General features: G+C 46.1%; 1 protein-coding gene across 1 annotated transcript in view; it reads right to left on the reverse strand.

Moving 5' to 3' along the window:
• Positions 1-682: 682 nt before the first annotated feature.
• Positions 683-20,774, reverse strand: part of LOC119177080 (uncharacterized) — an 83,677-nt gene continuing 63,585 nt past the window's right edge. The window contains exon 6 of the mRNA XM_037428466.2: positions 683-19,969. Coding sequence (XP_037284363.2) covers positions 19,959-19,969 — 11 coding nt within the window. The 3' untranslated portion in view covers positions 683-19,958. The remainder of the gene's footprint in view (positions 19,970-20,774) is intronic.

Raw genomic sequence — 20,774 nt, forward strand, 5'->3', positions numbered from 1 at the left:
GAATACGATTGCAGCATGCGAAAAATCGTTCGTACTTGACAGACGTGATTTTTTTTTTTGCGGCGGCGAATTCCATTTGGCAATAAGCTAATTTAGTGAATTCATTCCATGGCTACTAAGAGAAGTGTTGCAGGGCCCCTTTATGGTTAATTGTGAATGAAGTGTTAAGGTTAAGCCAAGGTATATCCTTGAACAGGTGTTAAAACTTGTTACTCCCACTACGAATCTGGACTGCATTTGACAAATTTTAACAAACTGATGTTCTACTTTGAACTCAAATGATCAAAAGTGGTCAAGTCAACAAATGTACATGAAGCAAACATTTCAACAAAACAGGCCCCTGTGCCAAAGCATTTCACTACAGCAACACCTTTCCTTCCACCAGCTCATCCCTTTTGTTTAACTCCATGTGAATTCACCACCTTTGGATATTCTTTGCTAATGGATTCTAAGCTTGATCCCTTGCCCAGCATCAATACTTCCAGTGGAAGGCCTGAACAAAGTAATATGATATGGGTGCTAACTTGAAACCCAAGTTACTCAACAACTTTTTTTTTTCTTTTTTTACATTTAACTTCTGACAGACATCTTCAGCTGAACTGACATTCGACACTTGTTACCAATATCTCCAGCCATATATTCTGATGCCACCAGAAGAATGCCAAATTGACAATACACCAAGTATCTTTCCTCATTTATTTTTTTATTTTTGCGAACAAAAAACAGTACAGTGAAAGTCACCTTCACATTGCCAAATGCACTATGGCCAGCATCAGCACACTGAATGGTGCGGCATAGCAATAAAGAAAAGTGGTCGCGTACGTGCTAAGAAACAAAACAATGCAAAGACTTCTGAAACCACACACAGGAAGCACAAACTTTGGCTGCAGCGTGAGTAATCACGATCCCACAAAAACACACATGATCACTGATTGCAGGAGTGAAGCGATAATAAAAACAAGGGTGCAAACAAAAGTGTCAAATCACCCCACAAAACATGTCAAACATTTCTTACAGATCATTCCAACAGCATCAGTACATGGCAGCATGTACACTGTAGGATCTCCAACCAACTCTTCATCAAAACATATGTCGAGCAGACAAGTCATAGTATATAGGCAAGAAAGAGTTACCTCTCCTAGCAAATGAAAAGGTGGAAACACATATCACAAGTAACATCACTCTGCAAGAGCCCAGAAGAGGGAAAAAGACATGTGTGCATGCCAAAGGCAAAAATGTGAGGCACAGAAAAATAAATTAAAATGAAGAAATGGAAGGCGGCAAATGGCTCATCGTTGCTAAATGTGCAAAGCTGCAACGTCGCTACAAGAGAAAAACATTCCGCAGACAAAAGCTTGCGATGGTTCTTCGCTACACTTATAAAATACTGCGGCCAACCATTTCATCAATGCCTTTAGCAGTCAGTCAAAGAGGAAACCCCTTTAAATAGATAGGATGAGTCATTAACAAGAACTCTTTACCCTATGTCCTAAATATATAGATTGTAGAACACCGACAATGCCGATATACTTTGAGAACTCTTTGTGACAAGATGAGAAAGTGAAAAAGGTCACTACGAGCACACGTTCTGCCCAGACATATACAAGGGTTTGGAAAAATATTTTTCTGCAAGACCCAGAGAATAATAACCTTTCTTTTCAATCACGTTCAAATGTGTGGAAAGTGGCCCCTCGCACGCATACCGGAAACAAAGGGTCCTGGTCCTCTCATGTTAAGCATCCTATATAGTTTATGCCTGCTTGGCCATAAATACAAGTCGAGGTGCAGTCACACACTTGTGAAACGTGGCAAAGGTGAGAAGGAACTCGATTGGCTGTGCAAGAAAAACTTGCTACATCACTAAAGCAAGCCATGAACATGATACGTAAGATTAAACACTGAAGTGCAATTTCACAGAAGTAAATGATATTCCATTAAGCTCACCAGATATGCCTGAACTCCCTAAAGCACCAACTGTGAACTTTGACCACAAGGGCATGGTCGCAAGAGTTGGCACACATGCTACCTTCACAAACATGAGTATATGGGCGATACACAGCACTGCACTCTCACCGCTTACTTCGCATTAAGCAAATAGACAGCACGAAAGCCACTTCGCTCCCTGAAGTAGCCTTATTTGCCTGAACCAGCATTTTTGAAAATTTCACAAGACTGGATCCAAAAAAGTTAGCCACTAGCCTTACTTCGTGTAACATTCCAATCTGTTGCTATCGCATTGATCCACCCTTGAAGTAAAACTGCAATTTTTTTTTAATTCGACACAAGCCTACATTTTTTAAAAATAAATCAAATTATGAAATACTCTCGCTTCTGGCCAATAACAGCCCTAAACCACGTAATAGTCCAAACATAAGCATATTTTCTCCAGTTCTGTCACAACTTCAAAAACCCCAACAACATTTCACAACTATGTGACAGTACTTCGAGATCTATTCCGATGCAGAAGTCCTGTTCAAGCAAAGTGCATGAGAGAGGTTAAATACATATTCTTGCCTTGGCCCTCAAATGCATTGTGGCAAAATGGCTGATTCACAGAGCAACAGTGCAAACAATCCACAACAGTTAAAGGTGGCTCACCTCAGCTTACAATACACAAAGCGTAGTTTCGCTTGTACAGGCATACACACGTCACTTTCCACAAAAACTGGCACAGAATGATTCGCCTTGAGAAGCGAGCGCTTCATCTCATTTGTAAAGAGGTCACCAAAAGCAAACATCAAGTCAAAGTTGACTGCTGAAATAGCGGTCCAGCAGCTCTGTAGTGCTCATTTAGTGCCAAGAAAATGCTCATTTTGAAAGAAGACCACATTTTAGTGGTCCACATGGAGTTAGCACGCTTCAAATCACCCGCTTGATAATGGACCCTGTGACACAGCAGCTGCCTTGGCCAATGTCACCCATCTTTACGGCACAGCTACCAACACTAAGCAGCAGAGCAAAAGTAGCGGGAGCCACAGCAGCAACAATTTATATTGAAAAATTTTTCTGAATGCTTGGTTCAACCAAGCCGCACTACTTGGCACCACCTATTCAGCCTTACCAGGCAAAAACAAAACTTTTTGAACCACTCGCGCCATTCCCCGTAGTAATGCCCATAGAGTTTCCTAAATATACACTCGAGAGGACTCTGGCACTAGTGTCTATGAGAGCTGCAGCGCATAGTGCTTCAGCGAGCCTCAGAATTATGGGTATGACATAAATTTGCCTAGTCTTTGTACTTTATGTTCGTTCTGGCTTCGCGTAGCTTAAAGCTGCTTCATTTCATCACCTTAATCTTTTAGGCTTACCACTTCAAGTCTGGTCACGTAGGGAAAAACAGTTCTTTCCTTCAAAAGAAAACCAAAACACAGCAATAAAGGAAGCCACAAGAGCGTTCGCCGCCCATAAGCACGAAAACTAGGCAAATCCATGTCATACCCACAATTTCCATGGTCGCTGAATGATTGCAGCGCCAGTGTCCCCTCTCGTTAATTTAAAAAACTCTATAATAAAGCCAGGCGATTTTTTTTTTCAATTAAACATAAATGGACAAGCAGCATATTATTACGTGTGGTAATTCACGAAGATTCTTTTTATACTGCAGCTGGTCTGATTACGAGTGATTAATTGTATTCGGACGCTTTGATGTCACTGAGATCATTTCCAAAATGTCCCACTTGTAGCACATGTGGTGTTGTACATTCATCTTACCTTATCTATTAGTAAAGCAATGCTGTTGATAATATTGCCGTTTTAGACATTCCCAAACATTTAACCTTCACTCTGACTCAAATTGTTATTTACCTTTAGTGTCCCTTAAAAATTCAGTATACAAAGCTTTCTTTTTTTTTTCAGTTTAAGGGAACATGCTTAAGCAATAAGTTTCACTCACAGGCGATATTTGTGTTTTGGTCAGAACAAGACGGTGTATCACAAAAAAGGTCTCATGCTTTTGCAAGAGCCAACAATTTCTATACGATGTAAACTATTTTTTGAAACACTTCTTGAGATACTACAAAGTTATTTTCCGCACATAGTACATAGCACAAAACCTAAAAACTAGACCTCGAACCCTAGTAAGAGGTCAATATTTATTCAGCATCCTAGTTATGATGTGTTCTGGTAGGATGAGATGTCAAGAGTCAACCAAAAAATGCTCACAGGATTTATAGTGGTACCATGAGTGTAGCTGTACAACACCTAAGTGCATTGCATTTTTTGAAACTACAAATGCATTATCAACGATTACCATCACTAGTGTACAGCTACACATCTGATCCCCATAGCAGTAGAAAAAAAGAAAGCGACACACCACATAATGTCAACCAATTCACTTGCCCACTCCATTCCGAAATAACATTTTTAAGAAGAGCAGCAGCGCGTAGAAAAATTGTAAGTGAATTTGTGTTGGCCATGATTGTCCGAACATACCAGCTAGGCAGTCAACAAAAACTGAAAAAATTTACAGGAGTTGACTCGCACCTCACCACTCCAAAATAAATGGGGCCGACTTTCTTTGAAGGACAGTCACTATAAGAAAAAAGCAAGGTGTCCATTCTATTTTGACTACGTATTAACCCACGAAAACGAATTACAACACTAAAGCATGAAATACTGAACATCTCCAATCTAAAATTTTACTGAACAAGTGTATCCCAAGAAGAGCCTCACAGCTCCCAAGTCATGTCTAAGTGCATTACACAATGCATGCAAAGATGACATTTCCTGCTTACAATGTCCCGCTCTTTAAATGCACAAACAATCAATCAACCCATGTCCAGTAGAACTCGCCACTGACGAATACGAACTTTCCCATTGGAGCTAAGTTACAGATAGGTGCCAAATCATGCAGATTCACTACCGTAAAACAACCTTTTTTTTTTCCTATATGAATCGCCATTCATTCTTTGCCAGGATATGAAAGAGATACAAAACATAGACAGCCAGTCATAGACCAATCTCATCATGCTGAAAAGGCGTGCCCACCTCCTTAGCTCATGATATATTAGTAATAGTTATTTAATTACTAGTGTACGTAGGCTCCTCCAGTCAAAGGCAACTTTGACTGGAATGTTGCGTCCATTAAGGTATATCAAAAATATCACAAAGTGCATGCGTTATATAGTTTGAGTTTTGTTTAGAAAAGGAGAGGCAAGGAAATTATCTTCATGTATGTGTCTTAACTATGCCCCAGCCGAGAGATTGGCCACTTGTATTCTCGGTCATTAATTTTCGAGGATGCAGTCATCACAAGATTTTGCATTGACACATTTCATCTTTATTGGACAGCATTCCTAGTAGTGTGCAAAGACAGCTTGTGTGGTGCTATGACAAATAAATGCCCATCAACACAGAGGCGTTCTATGCTATTTCAAAGCATGTGACTGCATTCAATGAAATTAACAACGAAAGAAGAGCTGGCAGGATGACCTAAATACGTACACCTGGCTGCCCCCCTGAAGAAAAGGAATGAGAAAGACAAAAAGCGGTGCCTTTATCTCTTCAAGAAAATAGCAAAGAAAAAATTAATATACACTAACAGACTAAAGAATTAATATTCTCATATATGTCAGCCTTGCAGTCCACAAAGGACATAAATGGAAAGAAAATATTTTTTCAATCAAGGTCACTATTCAGTTAATTTTTTTTTCTAAAAGCATCCGTAGCAAGCTACACGCTGGGACTAAAATGCGAGACTAAAAAGTTACCTTGCCATCCAAGGAGTGCAACGAATCACCGATTAATTGTAACACTCTTGTGGTGCCAATAAGCAATGGCAACCTATTGTTCTAGTAACCTTATTATTTTAATAAAGCTCACTACTAAAACAACACTTGGAGCTCAGCCCATCAAACACAGTAGCTACATTTTCTATGACAACATATATGTCATCTTGGCTTTGTAAACTTGCGAACAATGAAAACAGAGCACGGCAACTCCTAAAAATAGCAAACAAGAGCACCAAATCGCCTTCCTTATTTTTTTTTTTTCACTCTTACTCCAAAGATGCAAAGTTAGCTTCATGGCATTACGAGCTAATAACAAGCAAAACACCGTAACAAGCAACCCTTTCGCCCCATTTGCCCCAAGTAGTTTCACACATTACGCGTATACACCTGTTGGCTCGCACATATATAAAAATGCACTGTCTCACTATCAACAGGTTGAAAATGCATCCTAAAAAGATAGCAACATCAAGAGATCCACCTCACTTTATGGGTAGTAACACACACTGCAAAGTACACTCATAGAACGATATCAGAGTAAGCATATGTGTACAACAGTACGATTACATACTCAATACAACAGACTCCCACTAATTCGGCTCTAATTAATTCAATCTTGACTGAAGGTCCCTGTTGTAATTTGCATGGGCCTGAAATTTCATTAAACTGACCTTAATATCGACCTTTGCCAGGTAATCCAAATCAAACTGAATAGCACACTCACACAACAGAACCCAATAACAACGTCCCAATCGGTAGCAGCTGCTATGGCAAAGTATAAAGGTCACCATGGTTAGGCGAAACACATACCATCCCTGCCAAAATATATTTCTGGCCTATAAGCATTTTTCAAGGAGGATGCGGGTTCACAGCAAATGATTATTATATTCTGACAAGCGTCCCTTATTTCTCCAATAAGGGTAGCCGTTTCAAGAATCATCAGCATTGTGTAATGAGATACCGCAAAAAAAAACGCATTTGCAGTGCTCTCAACTTGCCAGAACCCAGTAAACACGCACAATGCCATTTGTATATGTTTCATACATTTAACACTTAATAAGTAAGTGCCCGTTCAGTCTGAGCACTTGTTGGATACGGGAAAATACTGTGAAAAGAATCATCTGTAAGTTTCAGTCTTTATTTTTTTCTGCATCTCATTTGATTCGAACAGTCCCATAAGTGGACCAATTTATTCACTTTTGACAGCATCGAATTATTGGAAGTCAACTGTATATGTGTTTTGCAGACCAAGATCACGCAGTTCCAGTGGCAGAGACCAGCAGCACGCAATACAAGCGTCAATACAAGTATCGCTTTGTAAGCTCCTTATGCACACACTAGCCATTGTCCATATCACACATCAACAATCTTTCGAGTCTCGTTGAGCTCGCAAGGCAAGCAAGGCTTCTTTTCGTAATATATATAAAATGAAACGATAAAAAAGATAAAGAAGTTTAAAATGAAAAGGAATTTCTCAGCAGATTTATTTCAATCTGGACAACCAATACATCAAGCTGTATAAAAGACTATGGAAAGCTTTCACAAGTACTACACTAGCTTACCTCAGTATTCATCAACGATACTGAAGGTGGGTCTGATTGCATTAGTCACATATCTACAACTTTGTATTCATCAAAAATATGCTTTTTCTGTAACATATTATTTATGTCATGTCATTACACATCTATGTTGGCTCTTCACGCATGTGTGGAAGGTGTCTTGTTTTTTTTTTTTTTTTACCTCATGTGTTCCTGCAAGTGTCACTAAACGGCACTTCACTTCTTTTCTCCCCCTTTTCACGAAATGTATTTTGCATCACAGTCAAGCATTTCTAAGCAATCTAAGCGCCAACACACCGAGCTAGAACTTTTATTTTCACATAATCAGGCCTCATCTGTATGGTGGATCGAAATGAGGCAGTGTGCTGTCTTCACAGCAAACCTATGAGACAATGGTGGTTGCTTTTGCGATGACGCCACCAGTAGGGCACTAGAATTGAACGGTGTGCTCAGCGCGTGCAATTGAAATTTGCATTGCCGACCTTTGTGCAGATTGTGAGTAAAATAGCCAGATAACACGATTGAAATTAACATTATCTGTAAGACTAAAACACGTCCAACACATGTGGATGCATTAATGAGAGAAATAATGCTGCTTCTGCGTAGTCGAGCTAACAAAATTCTTATCGCAGGACAGGGTCCCACATTGCCTACTAGTTAACTGTTTTAACTGCAGAAAGGATAAAGAAGCACATCGCTATTCATTTGATTCATATGTACCACTGCCTAGCTGTCACACTAACTAGAAGTCATGTGATGAAATAAACGAGGAGGCCCTGAAAGATAACGTTACCAGCGGGCGAGTTCCAAAAACCACCATTTACCTGCATGAGCCAGAAGAGTAAGCAGTCGCGCTGCTTAAAAAAGAATAACCCTCAAGTACATACTACTCTACTATATACATTTTATAATCATCTTTATAAATTTTACGCCCAGTGTAGCAACTACGAGTACCAATCTCACAAGCTTTGTATATCAGCTTCTCAAATGACTTCAGAAGGCACTGACAGGTGGCGACATAGTAGTACAGTGTGCTCCGGCAGCGCTGGCCGTCATCACAAAAAGAGCCACGCATGGGGTGCCAGACGGCACACTGTCCCATTCCAGTACACCATTTTATCTGCACTGCTGTCACATTCACCCGCGATGCTTTGTTTCTCAGCGGAAGCAACGTTTTCACACAACTGGTTATGTTTCTCAATGCACATGTAGATCAAGTGGAATATGGCGACGAGCCCACGGAGTAAGCAAGGCTATGTAAAAGAGATCTGTGCGCCACAAAGCGAGCATTGTGCGATGCACATGTTGTAAGCTGCCTTGTGCAAACATAACCATGAAGCGAGTGCTACAAAGCAAGAACCGCATGCGACACATGCGCCATTGGTTGGGAGGGATATGCGCCACACACTGCGGAGTGCAGTCAGCCTTTCACACACACTCAATCGAGATGGTGCGCTAGTGTATAGTAACGAGCCAATCGATAAGTGAAAAATACTGTTCTGTAGCAGGTAAGTGTCATCTTGAGGGCATACACCCACTTGAAAACCATCAGCTCTTTCAATGAGCCCATTCAGTTTTCAGTGACCCTTCTGACAGTTGATTGGCCCTTACATTTACTAAAATTAAGCTCCAACAAATGTACACTATAGAAAATTGGACACTTTTTAAATTTGAAAGTGTGTTCAGTCAAAGCCCGACGCCATTGGACTGACTATGCCATGTCCTTTATTTTTTTTTTTTTTCGTGCATGACACAGTGGAATGGGCACGGGCTTTCGCATGATGAACTATGAACAGCGCGATATTCCACAAGGGGACACAAAAGAAGCGACACAGATGAGTGCTTGTCTGTGTCGCCTTTTTTCGAGTCCCCGTGTAGAATATCGCATTGTTTGTACTACACAATGAAAAACCAACTAGCCCAAAGATTGAATTTACTAAAGCTTTGCCGCATGCACATTCACTTTCTTTCTGTGGCGTTTGCTATCAAGGGAATTCACATTTTTGGGGAGCTTCTTCGAACCGTTTGCTGTGCAGTCATTACCTGGCTGCCTGGAAGCCACCTGAGAAACTCGACTGCTGCAACAAGACATCTGACAAAGGAGCGTTGCCGTGCATCCCGCTGTGCCATCAAGTGATTTCCTGAGAAAGTGCGGAGGAGGGAAGGGGCGCATGGACGGACCGAAGAACGCCGCCTCTGTGCAATCATATGACTGCCAAGAGAGTGCAAGGGGGAGAGGCCAGTGCAACTGTTGCTATGTGCCGCTGCACCATCACGTGATTGCTGTGAGTGAGAGGGAGACAGACCACAGCTGGCATTGTTCCATGACACGGACGGATGCACAGACGTACACCACGAGTACAAGCCATTAAAGGCTTCCGCCTTGACATTTTCGCTTTAAAATTTTCAACTTGGACCATTACCTCCATGTTATACCTTCTCGTTTTTCATTGGGGTTCATAACAAGTGAGCCAATGCTGAACTCCCAGTTGGCTGGGGTCAAATTCCAATGTGCTTCTTGAGCAACAATCGTCTAGGTGCTAGTGCCTTAAAAGCCTCGCAAATGTGTTACTTATGGCCATATACCTCTCAAGACAGTTGCTCTGCGCTGCGACGTTATGTGTATGTGCGTGTGCTTACCCTTTCTTTCCCCATCTTTCTCTACTTTTCTTTCAACCTCCCCAGTCTCTTCCCCCTGTACACGGTTGCATACCAGTTAGGCTGAAGTGGTTAACATACCAGCCTTTCCTCTTACTCGTTTTCCTTCCTTCCATCCTGTTATTCACGAATGCGAGATCTATGCAAAGTAATCAATTTTCATATCCCAAAAAGCAAAACTGAATACAGACTATGATGCAGGTTGACAGTTAACATGCCACCCTACACGAAAATGGCTGCAAAAGAACCCTCAAAAGCTTCACTGTCAACTACCTGACTTAAGTTTTCTAAAGAATGGTGGGTGACCAGTCTAGCCGCTGATCCTTCTATTAAAATGCGCCCTGCGCAAAGCTGAAACGGGACGTAAGAGAACAGACAAGACAAAGCGTTGCCTTCAAATAACTTCTAACCAAACTTATTCAATTTTGTAATCGTAACTTGCTCTCCATACTTGAGAGTGAGGTATTGGCCGAATTTTATGAGCTTGCTCGGCAAGCTTCTTATGCTTGTGCCCTGTCCGGCAGCGCCGGTGTGTACACCAATGTTGCCAGTGCACGTCTTCAGTCGCCGCTCCAGACACCTCTCCAGGGATTCTACCAATGCTCACTAGATGGCGCAGTGCCATCCATGGCATTTGTTTTCAATGGCCCATGTTCTCACCTCCTCGCAATCATTTTCACTTTGTTCTCGTCGCTTCATTGGCACGGCAGCACATGACAAGTTCCTACGATGAGTGTTACGCACAAGTGCCGATATCCTCCCAAGCTTCCTCACCTGCCTGCTCTCAACCCCTTTGAAGAACGCCTGATAACTCCACATCTGCCATTCATAAACGTTGGGCATCTGACTCACGCCAGCGACCAGTATGGCATAAAGGGGCTTGTGCTTATTGTGGAGATCGATGTGGCCAACACTGCCCTCGACGTATACATCATGCACGAGCTCGTTAACCAGCCTTCTTACAGAAATGGTCTCACGGAGATGCCCCGTGCACCTCAGAGCAGGCTCCTCTAACATTATTGACTTTGTCGATATGGCAGCGATAAGTCCTTTTAATCCACTTGACTTTGTCTCCCAGAACCTATCATTCAACACTATAGATTGTTAAGAGGTTTATTGGCGGACACTCCGCGATGATTCACGACAGCGACAGTCAATGCGGAGACCGACTCTCTGCTCGAGCTGCTCTTCTTATGAAAAGGCAACGCACTAAAAGGGGCTGGAGAGGACGACCCACTGTTCAAAGGCTTTACCACAACTACCCCGGGTACGAAAAGGGAGCCGCCTGGCGACCTAACACCTGGTTACAATGAGCGGGTCATGGTAGGCCTTGAGGCGCTCCAGGTTAACAATGTCATGTCCTCGACAGCGCATGTCCGAAGATGGTTCGATGGGTTCAATCGAGTAGTTGAGTGGGGAAATGCATTTGACAACACGATAGGGGCCTTCGTATTTGGGCAATTGTTTTGAAGATAGGCCAGTTGTAGTGGTGGGATCGAGAGCCAGACGAGCGCTCCAGGGAGGAACGTGGGCGCAGTAGTGCTGGCGTCAGCGCGAATGCTTTTTTTGCCGTTCTTGATCATGCACAGTAAAGGTCTTTGCAAGCTCTCGACACTCTTCAGCAAGCTTGGCTGTAGAAAATATAGGTGCCCACTCAGACGGATCTGGCCTGTATGGAAGTATCGTGTCGATGGTGTGTGACGGGTACCTTCCATATAATAAAAAAAAAAGTGAAAAACCAGTAGTGCTCTGAGGGGCGGCATTATATGCGTAGGTGACGAAGGGTAGAATGGAATCTAAATTTGTGTGATCGGCGGTGACGTACTTGGAGAGCATGTCGCCGAGCGTCCGGTTGAAGCGTTTGGTGAGGCCATTCGTCTGCGGGTGGTAAGCAGCAGTTTTGCGGTGAACAACGTTGCACTCTTTTAGAATGGCTTCAACGACTTCAGGCAGGAAGAAGCGGCCTCGGTCACTGAGCAGTTACTGGGGTGGATCGTGTCGCAGAATAAATCGTTGGAGCAAAAAGGAGGCCACATCGCTCGGTGTAGCCGCAAGGAGAGCAGCCGTTTCGGCATATCGCGTGAGGTGGTCCACAGCGACAATGGCCCAGCGGTTACCAGCCGACGTTATTGGAAGTCGTCCATACAAATCGATGCCAACGCACCCGAAGGGCCTGGCAGGGCAAGGTAGAGGTTGGAGACCTACAGGCGACAGGTGCGTTGAAGCTTTGCGGCGCTGACAATCTATGCAGGAGCGAACGAATTTCTGCACGTAGCGGTACATGCCGCGCCAAAAGTACCGTTGGCGAATGCGGTGGTAAGTCTTCGATACCCCGGAGTGTGCACATTGCGGATCAGAATGAAAGAATTCGCATATGTCAGAGCGCAGACTGCGAGGTATGACTAGTAGCCACTGGCGGCCGTCACCGTTGTAATTGCGCCTGTGGAGGAGGTCGTCGCGAAGGGTGAAATGGTGGGCTTGACGACGCATAGCGCGAGTGGATGGAGTGGATGGATCAGTCAGCAAGTCTCTCAGTGAGGCAATCCATTGATCCTTGCGCTGTTCAGTAGCAATGGTATGAATGCTAATCAAAGAAATGGCAAGGTGAGATGCTGAGTTGTTGGCATTGTCGTCAGGCAAGGGAGAGCGCGACAGGGCGTCGGCATCAGCATGTTGCTTTCCTTGCCTTCCATTGCGGTACAGCACGTGAATGTCGTAATCTGGCAGGCGAAGTGCCCACCGGGCGAGACGGCCTGAGGGATCTTTCAATGACGACAACCAGCATAGTGCGTGATGGTCGGTGAGGACATCAAATGGGCAACCATACAAATAAGGTCAGAACTTTGCAAGGACCCAGACGATTGCCAAACATTCTTTCTCGGTGACTGTGTAATTAGTCTCTGCTTTAGTAAGCGTACGGTTTGCATACGCAACGACATATTTTAAAAACCCTGGTTCCCGAAATGTGTCCGGAACCAGGGTTCCCGACATATGGAAATATGTCGGGAACCACAGCGCCGAGGCCGACACCACTGGCATCCGTGTGTACCTCTGTAGGGGCCGTAGGGTCGTAGTGGCGGAGTATGGGAGGCGACGTCAACAAACGACGAAGTGTTGTGGAAGCGTCGTCGCACTGTGATGACCACGAGTGGAGAGGCCCATTACTTCCGGGGAGCTTTGTCAGCGGCGATATGATAGTCGCGAAGTTTTGAATGAAGCGCCGAAAGTAGGAACACAGTCCTACGAAACGGCGCAGTTCCTTGACGGATGTCAGCTTGGGGAACTCGGTCACGGCCCGAAGTTTGGCTGGATCAGGGAGAATTCCGTCCTTCGACACGACATAGCCGAGTATTGTCAGCTGCCGAGCTGCAAATCGGCACTTTTTTAGGTTCAGTTGCAGACTGGTGCTAAACATGCCGAAGGCGTTGAAGATGCGTCGAGAAGTCCAGAGCAAAAATGACGATGTCATCGAGGTAGCACAGGCACGTGTGCCATTTCAGGTCACGCAGAACAGTATCCATCATGCGCTCAAAGGTGGCGGGCGCATTGCACAGCCCAAACGGCATGACGTTGAATTCGTACAAGCCATCGGGGGTGACAAAAGCGGTCTTTGGTCGAGCGTCCTCAGCCATAGGTACTTGCCAGTACCCTGAGCGCAAATCGAGGGATGAAAAGAATTCTGCTCCTTGCAGGCTGTCAATCGCGTCATCTAACCGCGGTAGTGGGTACACGTCTTTACGAGTGATCTTGATGAAGCGTCGGTAGTCCACACAGAACCGCACAGAACCATCCTTTTTCGTGACGAGAACGACAGGAGATGCCCAGTGGCTGCTAGAGGGGCGAATAACATCGCGGCGAAGCATGTCGTCGACTTGCTGGTTGGTTACACGGCGTTCCGTGGGAGATACGCGATATGAACGTTGCCGCAGCGGTGGCTGTGCGCCTGTGTCGATGCGATACGTAACGGTGGATGTGCGGTCGAGAGAAGGTTGAGCGACATGGAAAGAAGAGTGGAATTCTTCCAACAGGCCCACAAGCTGGGAACGCTGGCCCGGCATAAGGTTGTCGGGAATGGAGGGACCGAATAACTCATCAGATGATGAAGCAGATGTCGAAACAGCACTAAGCGTACAGGAATTTGAGCAGTGCATGTCATCGGGCTGATCCATAACTTGCGAGTCTTCGATGGGTTCCACGCTTCCGAGACATTCCCCTCGCGCCAACGTAATGCTGTACGGGGATGAGTTCACAAAAAAAATAATGGTACTACCGTGAGTGAGTTGCACGGTCGCGAAAGGAACCAGCAAGCCTTTTCTTATGAAAACATGATGAGATGGCGAGAGGAGTGCAGCGGTGTCAGAAAAGCTTGCGCTGTAGAGCGACACCGCCGTGAACGAGTTTGCAGGCACTTGAGTGTCGTCTCTGACGAGTAACTTGCTTGCAGCAGATGGACTGTTGGCCAGCGTCAAAAAAGAGAATTGTGCGAGTTCTATTTCTGCTGGTGCGCAATGAATGACGGTGTCGTGGCGGGAGAGAAAATCCCATCCTAGGATGACGTCGTGAGAGCATGAAGGAATTATGATGAATTTGACCGCATACATCACGTCCTGAATCATAAGGCGGCTGTGCACATCGCTGTAGGGTGAATGCTTTGGGCGCTGGCTGTACGGAGGCGGCATGGTCACTTTGCGCAGTAATCGGCTAAGTTTTGCGTCCGTGACGGATACGGCGGCTCCAGTATCTACAAGGGCAGATGCACGAACGCCATCCACAAGCACGTCTATCACGTTCGACGGGCTTTCCTGAGGGCTTCTGCAGTTCGACAGCGTCGCAGCCCTTGCCTCGTGGACTGCGACGACTAGTTTTCCTGGTCGCCCTCGAGTGGACGTGGCCGCATCGGCAACAGTGAGCGACGTCGTGAAGATGGTGAACGGCGGGTAGACATAACGGTGCGGGACGACGGTGACATAGGCGGCGGTTGGTCATAAGAGCGGCTTGATTGGCTGGGAAAGTTGGAGGCGACCTGCCGTTGCTGCACATGATTGCAATAGCGTGCTACATGACCGACGCAACCACAAGCAAAGCAGATGGGGCGGTTGTCAGCAGTGCGCCATCGGTTCGCGGGTCCCATCCATGTTGCAGAACGGGATGGGCGAGCCGGCTGCTGATATGAGTGCATGGTAGGTGGCACTCGGGGCACGTGGGTGACGCTGGTATATGTAGGCGAGACAGTTTCTCCGAAGGCCTGGGGCCTCGCGATGGTTTCGGTGTAACTTAGGGGAACAGCGACAGAAATCGGTGGGGGCGGCCTGGCGACAACTTGGGCGTAGCTGAGTGGCGCAGATACAGGAGGCGGCTGGTGGTATTCAGGAACGACCTCCGCGATTTCCTGCTGAATGGCTCGGCGGAGAGGAGGTGGAAGTGTACTTGATGGCTGTTGAGCATGTAGTGGGGAAGCAAAAGCCAGTAAAGAGACCTTGCGGGCAACTTCCTCACGCACGAACGATTTGATTTCGGCGAGCAAGGTTGCGTGGTCAGGAACTGTTGACAACAAGGCCGAGAGATCAGCATCACGTGGTGGCGGTCGACAGGTCATCAAGCGCTGCCGCCGCAGCTCATCGTAACTTTGGCATAACATAATGACTTCTGCCACAGTGCGGGGGTTCTTTGCCAGGAGCATGGTGAAGCCATCGTCGGCGATGCCTCTTAGAACATGCGTGATTTTGTCAGCCTCTGACATGTTCAGGTCGACTTTCTTGCACAAGTCAAGGATGTCCTCGATGTAATTTGTGAAGGACTCGCCGATCTGCTTGGCTCGTTCACGTAAACGCTGTTTGGCTTGCAGCTTACGAACGGCCGGTACGTCAACGACAGCGGTTTTAAAAGCGGACCAACTTGGAAAATCAGATGCGTGGTTGTTGTACCACATGCCGGCCACACCCGCGAGGTTGCCGAGTTTACCTGCCTCGTCCCAATGATTGGGGTTGCTCACGCGTTCGTACATGGCCAGCCAGTCCTCGACGTCAGTGCCATCCACGCCGGTGAAGACAGGAGGGTCGCGGATGCGGAGGACAGCGGGACATGGCGTTGGCGTAGGAGGAAGCGTTTGCTGGGCGGCGTCTTGGTGCATGGTTGAAGGCATTACACGGGATTGAAGCTCCAAGGGCATCGAATGCAGACCGAAGGTGTTTGAAGGGCACAGCACTCTCCACCGAATTGTTAGCATTCAGCACTCTCCACCAAAAACGCACGCCGTGGGTGAGAGCCACAGTAGAAGGCGAACAAGAACGACACCGTCAATGGAGCTCACCGGGCGGAGCCACAGCATTTAGGTGAGGAAAAGGGCCATTCCAAGCCGCAAGCCTTACCGGAACAGGGCCATTCCAAGCCGCAAGCCTTACCGGAAGCGAAACCACCTCTAGACATGGCGACGACAAGTTCATCGAGGTTTGCCGTAGTGCCCAGGCAGCGGTGGCGGCAGCAGCAGCAGCAGCAGCCGTCCGTCCTGTCCCAGTGGCACGCTGTGGTCTTCTACTTCATGCTGGTGTTCGGGGACCATATGCAGAACCCGTATGAGTACAAGCTGTACTACTACAAAAATCTCGAGCAGAACGTGATCGCGCAAACCTACGCCCTCGGGGCTCTCGGAGGCTGCTTCGCCGATCTCTGAGGACGTTCGTCCGAGCGCGTGGGCTGGAAGTTGTCTGCGGCGCTTCTGCTGGCGCTGCTCATGCAGTCCTGCCTGATGGAGAACACCGGTCACCTGGTAACGCTGATGATCTCAAAGATTCCGGCTAAAATCTGCGTGCTCACACTCTTCCCGCTGGCCGTGGGCCTTTTCAGCGCCCGCACCAAGTTGTCAGAGACAGCCACCATGATAGGCAGCGCCTTCATCGGCACTATCTCGAGTGTGATTGGCAGCCTGCTATGAGACATCTACTTCGACTGCTTCATCATGTTCTACATTGCCGCCTTCGTCCTGGGCGCCCTGTTTCTCTTCCACTGGCTCGCTCCGCTGTCGCAGTCCATCAGGGAGTTCCTGGAACCGTACCGGTCCGACCGCGTCATCACCCTTGCCGTGCTCTCCTCCGAGGTGGGCCTGTGGTGCTGTAGCACCGTCGTCGAGGCCTTCTGGACGCCTCTGGTCAACCCTTCCAACCTGAACGTCGGCCTGTTCTACGCCCTGTACTGCCTCTTCCACGTCTTCGGCGGCTGCTTCTTCCGGGTGACCCGCGTAATCGGGGCGAAGCCCCGCTAGACCCTGACGTGCCTCTTGGCGGCTATCGGCATGTTTTTCGCGGCGGCTGCCATGCCCATTTACCCGGACTCGGTGCTGGTCATTGTTATAGCCATGCTGGCCTTCCACTTCGCCCTCGGTCTGAGGGCGTCGCACTGCGCAAGCTTCGGGACTGCGTCCCGCTGTCACCCCTGGACAAGACCAATGCCCGTTGCGCGGGATGTCTGGTCGGAGCCATGGTGTTGATTTTGAAGAGGGAGTTCGACACTCAGTACCTGTGCGGCGTGTTCACCCTCTGCTGCCTCTTCGTTCTGATCTCGCTAATACCCGTGCAGTCGCTGGCTCACTGGAAGGAGAAGTCTCGAGTCATCCAGATGCTACGGTCCTTGGCTGGTCCCTCGTCGACGTTGTGATGCATGAGTTGGCGTTTCGGGACGCGTTAGCTGAGGGTGGGCTCTGAAGACAACACCGGATTCACTTTGACGTTACCCCGCACCTCTACCAAATTGTTAAGAGGTTTATTGGTGGACACTCCGCGATGATTCACGACAGCGACAGTCAATGCGGGGACCGACTCTCTGCACGAGCTGCTTTTCGTCTTATGAAAAAGGCGACCCACTAGAAGGCGCTGGAGAGGACGACCCACTGTTCAAAGGCTTTACCACAAGATAACCTTCCACTGACAGATGATTAGCCTCTGCTCCACTGTGTTCAGCAACTATTGGAAACCTTTACTGAAACACCTGGTACTGAAACCACCACATTTTAATATAACACAATTGCTCAGCTACACTAAGTACAGGCTGCTTTCCTAAACTGCACAAACACGCGACTTTTCGTGCGTTGCGTGGACAATACTGTTCCACTCGGCTGTCAGCAGAAGAGGGGTACCTATATTGGCAAAAGTGGCCGACCAATAATATTAACATTCTCAACAACCTGATTTGGTAGGCTTCACAAGAGATGCCAAAACAAAACGTACTACCAGAGCCCCTGCTAAAAAGCAAAAGTTGTTTGAACAATTTATCGCCAATCAGCAGCAAACGAAGAACTAAGAAGCCCCATTTACCGTGTGCGAGCTCACCGCTACTGTTATCACAGAACAACAAAAACCTGGTCGGAACATGGCGAAAAAAATATAAGCCATACAATCCATCTCGGACTATCTGTACCTTTCAAACTGGAAGTGGGTATACACAATGTAATTTCACAACTGCCCACTTTATGATTCGATAACGTTGAACACATTACTAGCAATAATGCCTTAATTGCACACAACATGTTTGTGCAGTGCTGCCAAGCTAAAATGACCAGATATGTAACTGCGGCTGGGACAGTGCGGTCAGTATCTCGGGAAACAGTTCTACATCAGACAGTAAACACATCCTAATTACAACATAATAAAATTGCACATTCGTGTGCTGATCAAGATAAAACGAATCCACAAAAACTGCAAGCCCAGCAATCCACTCCAGCCCATCACAAAACAAGTCGGCACTCGAAGCAACACAATCTGCACCAACAAGCAAGAATGTCCACCAGTGTATGCCAGCATAACAAATGACAAACATCTAAACAAAAAGGAGAGAACTGAATCTGATGGGCAGAAATGACATTCACACAATCTCATTCACATTCATAAAAAAATAAGCTCCACAAAATGTTGGTGGCACAGACACGATCCTTATAGTACAACTGCAATTCAGGGTGATCAACAATTGCATTTTTATTCTAGCAAATCGATAACGCTGCTCTCATTAAGCGAGTCAATAGAAATCATTCCACGCTTAGACAGCTATGACTAAGAATGCCCACAAACATGACCTGAGAGTTGCAATGGTCAAGCTATGGACAACAAGCGAGCCTTTGGCATTATGTCAGAGTGACATGTAAAAAAACGTATGCTAAGCGAATATTTTAAAAAGCAATACCGAAAGACTCATTTACATAGTGCCCCCAACAGAAAACACGGAAATAACAAAAACTTGGGGTAATAGGCTAAGAACAAGCTTCAATCACCAAAAAAGAACATCGCAATTATTTCCAGAAAAGAAAACCTACTGCATTTGTGACAAGAAAAAAGGAAAGGTCACTTCTCCAGGGGTAGGCATCTTTGGGCAATATCTCAGGTAATAATCCACAGCAAAAACGCCGGCATATGCACACACACTTCTTAACAGAATGAACGACAAACAACTCGCAACTCATGTCACTCCCTTTTAGCCTCGCCAACCAGCTCCAAAAAATATATATACGCAGCTGATACGCCCACCTGATGCTTTCGCTTGTGACACCATACAGCCCGTAGACACTACAAAAAAAAATACACCTAGCATTGCCTTTTTTCACCTGCAGTAATGAATGCAACAGAGAGATCACAACATAATAAGCTTAAAAAAAAAACCGAAACAAGAAAAGGGAGGTCATTGAAATGTTCATGGGTGCGAGTTTGAATGATTATTATCCACACTTCGTTTACACATGACTATACCACTCTTCGTGACAGAGTCGTGGAGCCGCTGGCAGCGAATGACACTAAGAAAGAACAAGTGAAACTATTCCCAGGCAACGTGTGTCAAACGTGCGAGGGGTCTTACGAGGCCAGTTGCTGCCGCTGACGAGTGACACAACCTAGTCATAATGCGATTGAAGTAAGGACAGTATGGACCAATGCACCAACTTCCAAGAGGGGCAGCGTTGGTTTTGAGTGTTGAAGTGATGACGTCGGAGAAGCTGCAGTCAACGACCCGGTTTGCGAGGGACCAGTTATCCTCAGATTCAACAGGTCCCTATAAAGGGAAAACAAACTTCAATATATGCCACGCGAACCATACTGCATTGATATTTGTGTTATAATAATGACAAGACCAAGTCAAAGAAGAGTGGGCAAGCGGGGTCAGCTATGGGGCAGGGTGGTGGTGGTGCTCCAGCCGCTGCACGCAATAGGCAGAGAAATTTAAATTTTAATTGGATTTCAACCTGGCATGGGAATTACCACTATCTTGTGGTAATTTCCTCCTTCATTCCTGTACAAAGAAAAAGCTTCACCTCAGTGAACAGGAACAAACGGAACAATGTGCTCGCCCAGTCTGCTTAAAAAAACCGGTCTACATAATTTATGGTCAGCATTCAAATGTGTTTAACTGATCTTAGCAGCACAGGAGCATAGCTACTACAGTGGATACCACCACAGAAATTTCTGAAGTATATAGCATCAACCAAAGTTCCTGAGAGTAACTGCACTCAATTTTCTAACAGGGTGCTAAATAAATGAGCATGCTAAATAAATGAGCAATATCAAAAATACCTTGCCACAACTACCGAAAAAAATGCTAAAAGTGCAGTATATACGTCAGTGGCATTTTTTTTTCTGTCTCCTCCTGAAACAAGCTATGTAATGTAGTCCGTTTATAGCGTATTTCCCGGAGTCTCGAATATCCACACTAAAGGTGGTCCTGCGCTATAACCAAAACAACCTTTATCAATGACTGCAATAGCACAAAACGTGTTGAGAATGCAGCCGCAGGGCTCAACAATTGAAGCATGCAACGCCGAGTGCTTACAGCCATTTAAATTTGCAAATGTAAAAAAAAT

This window comes from Rhipicephalus microplus, unplaced genomic scaffold, assembly GCF_043290135.1.
Source record: "Rhipicephalus microplus isolate Deutch F79 unplaced genomic scaffold, USDA_Rmic scaffold_94, whole genome shotgun sequence".
In the NCBI taxonomy this organism is placed as follows: domain Eukaryota; kingdom Metazoa; phylum Arthropoda; class Arachnida; order Ixodida; family Ixodidae; genus Rhipicephalus; species Rhipicephalus microplus.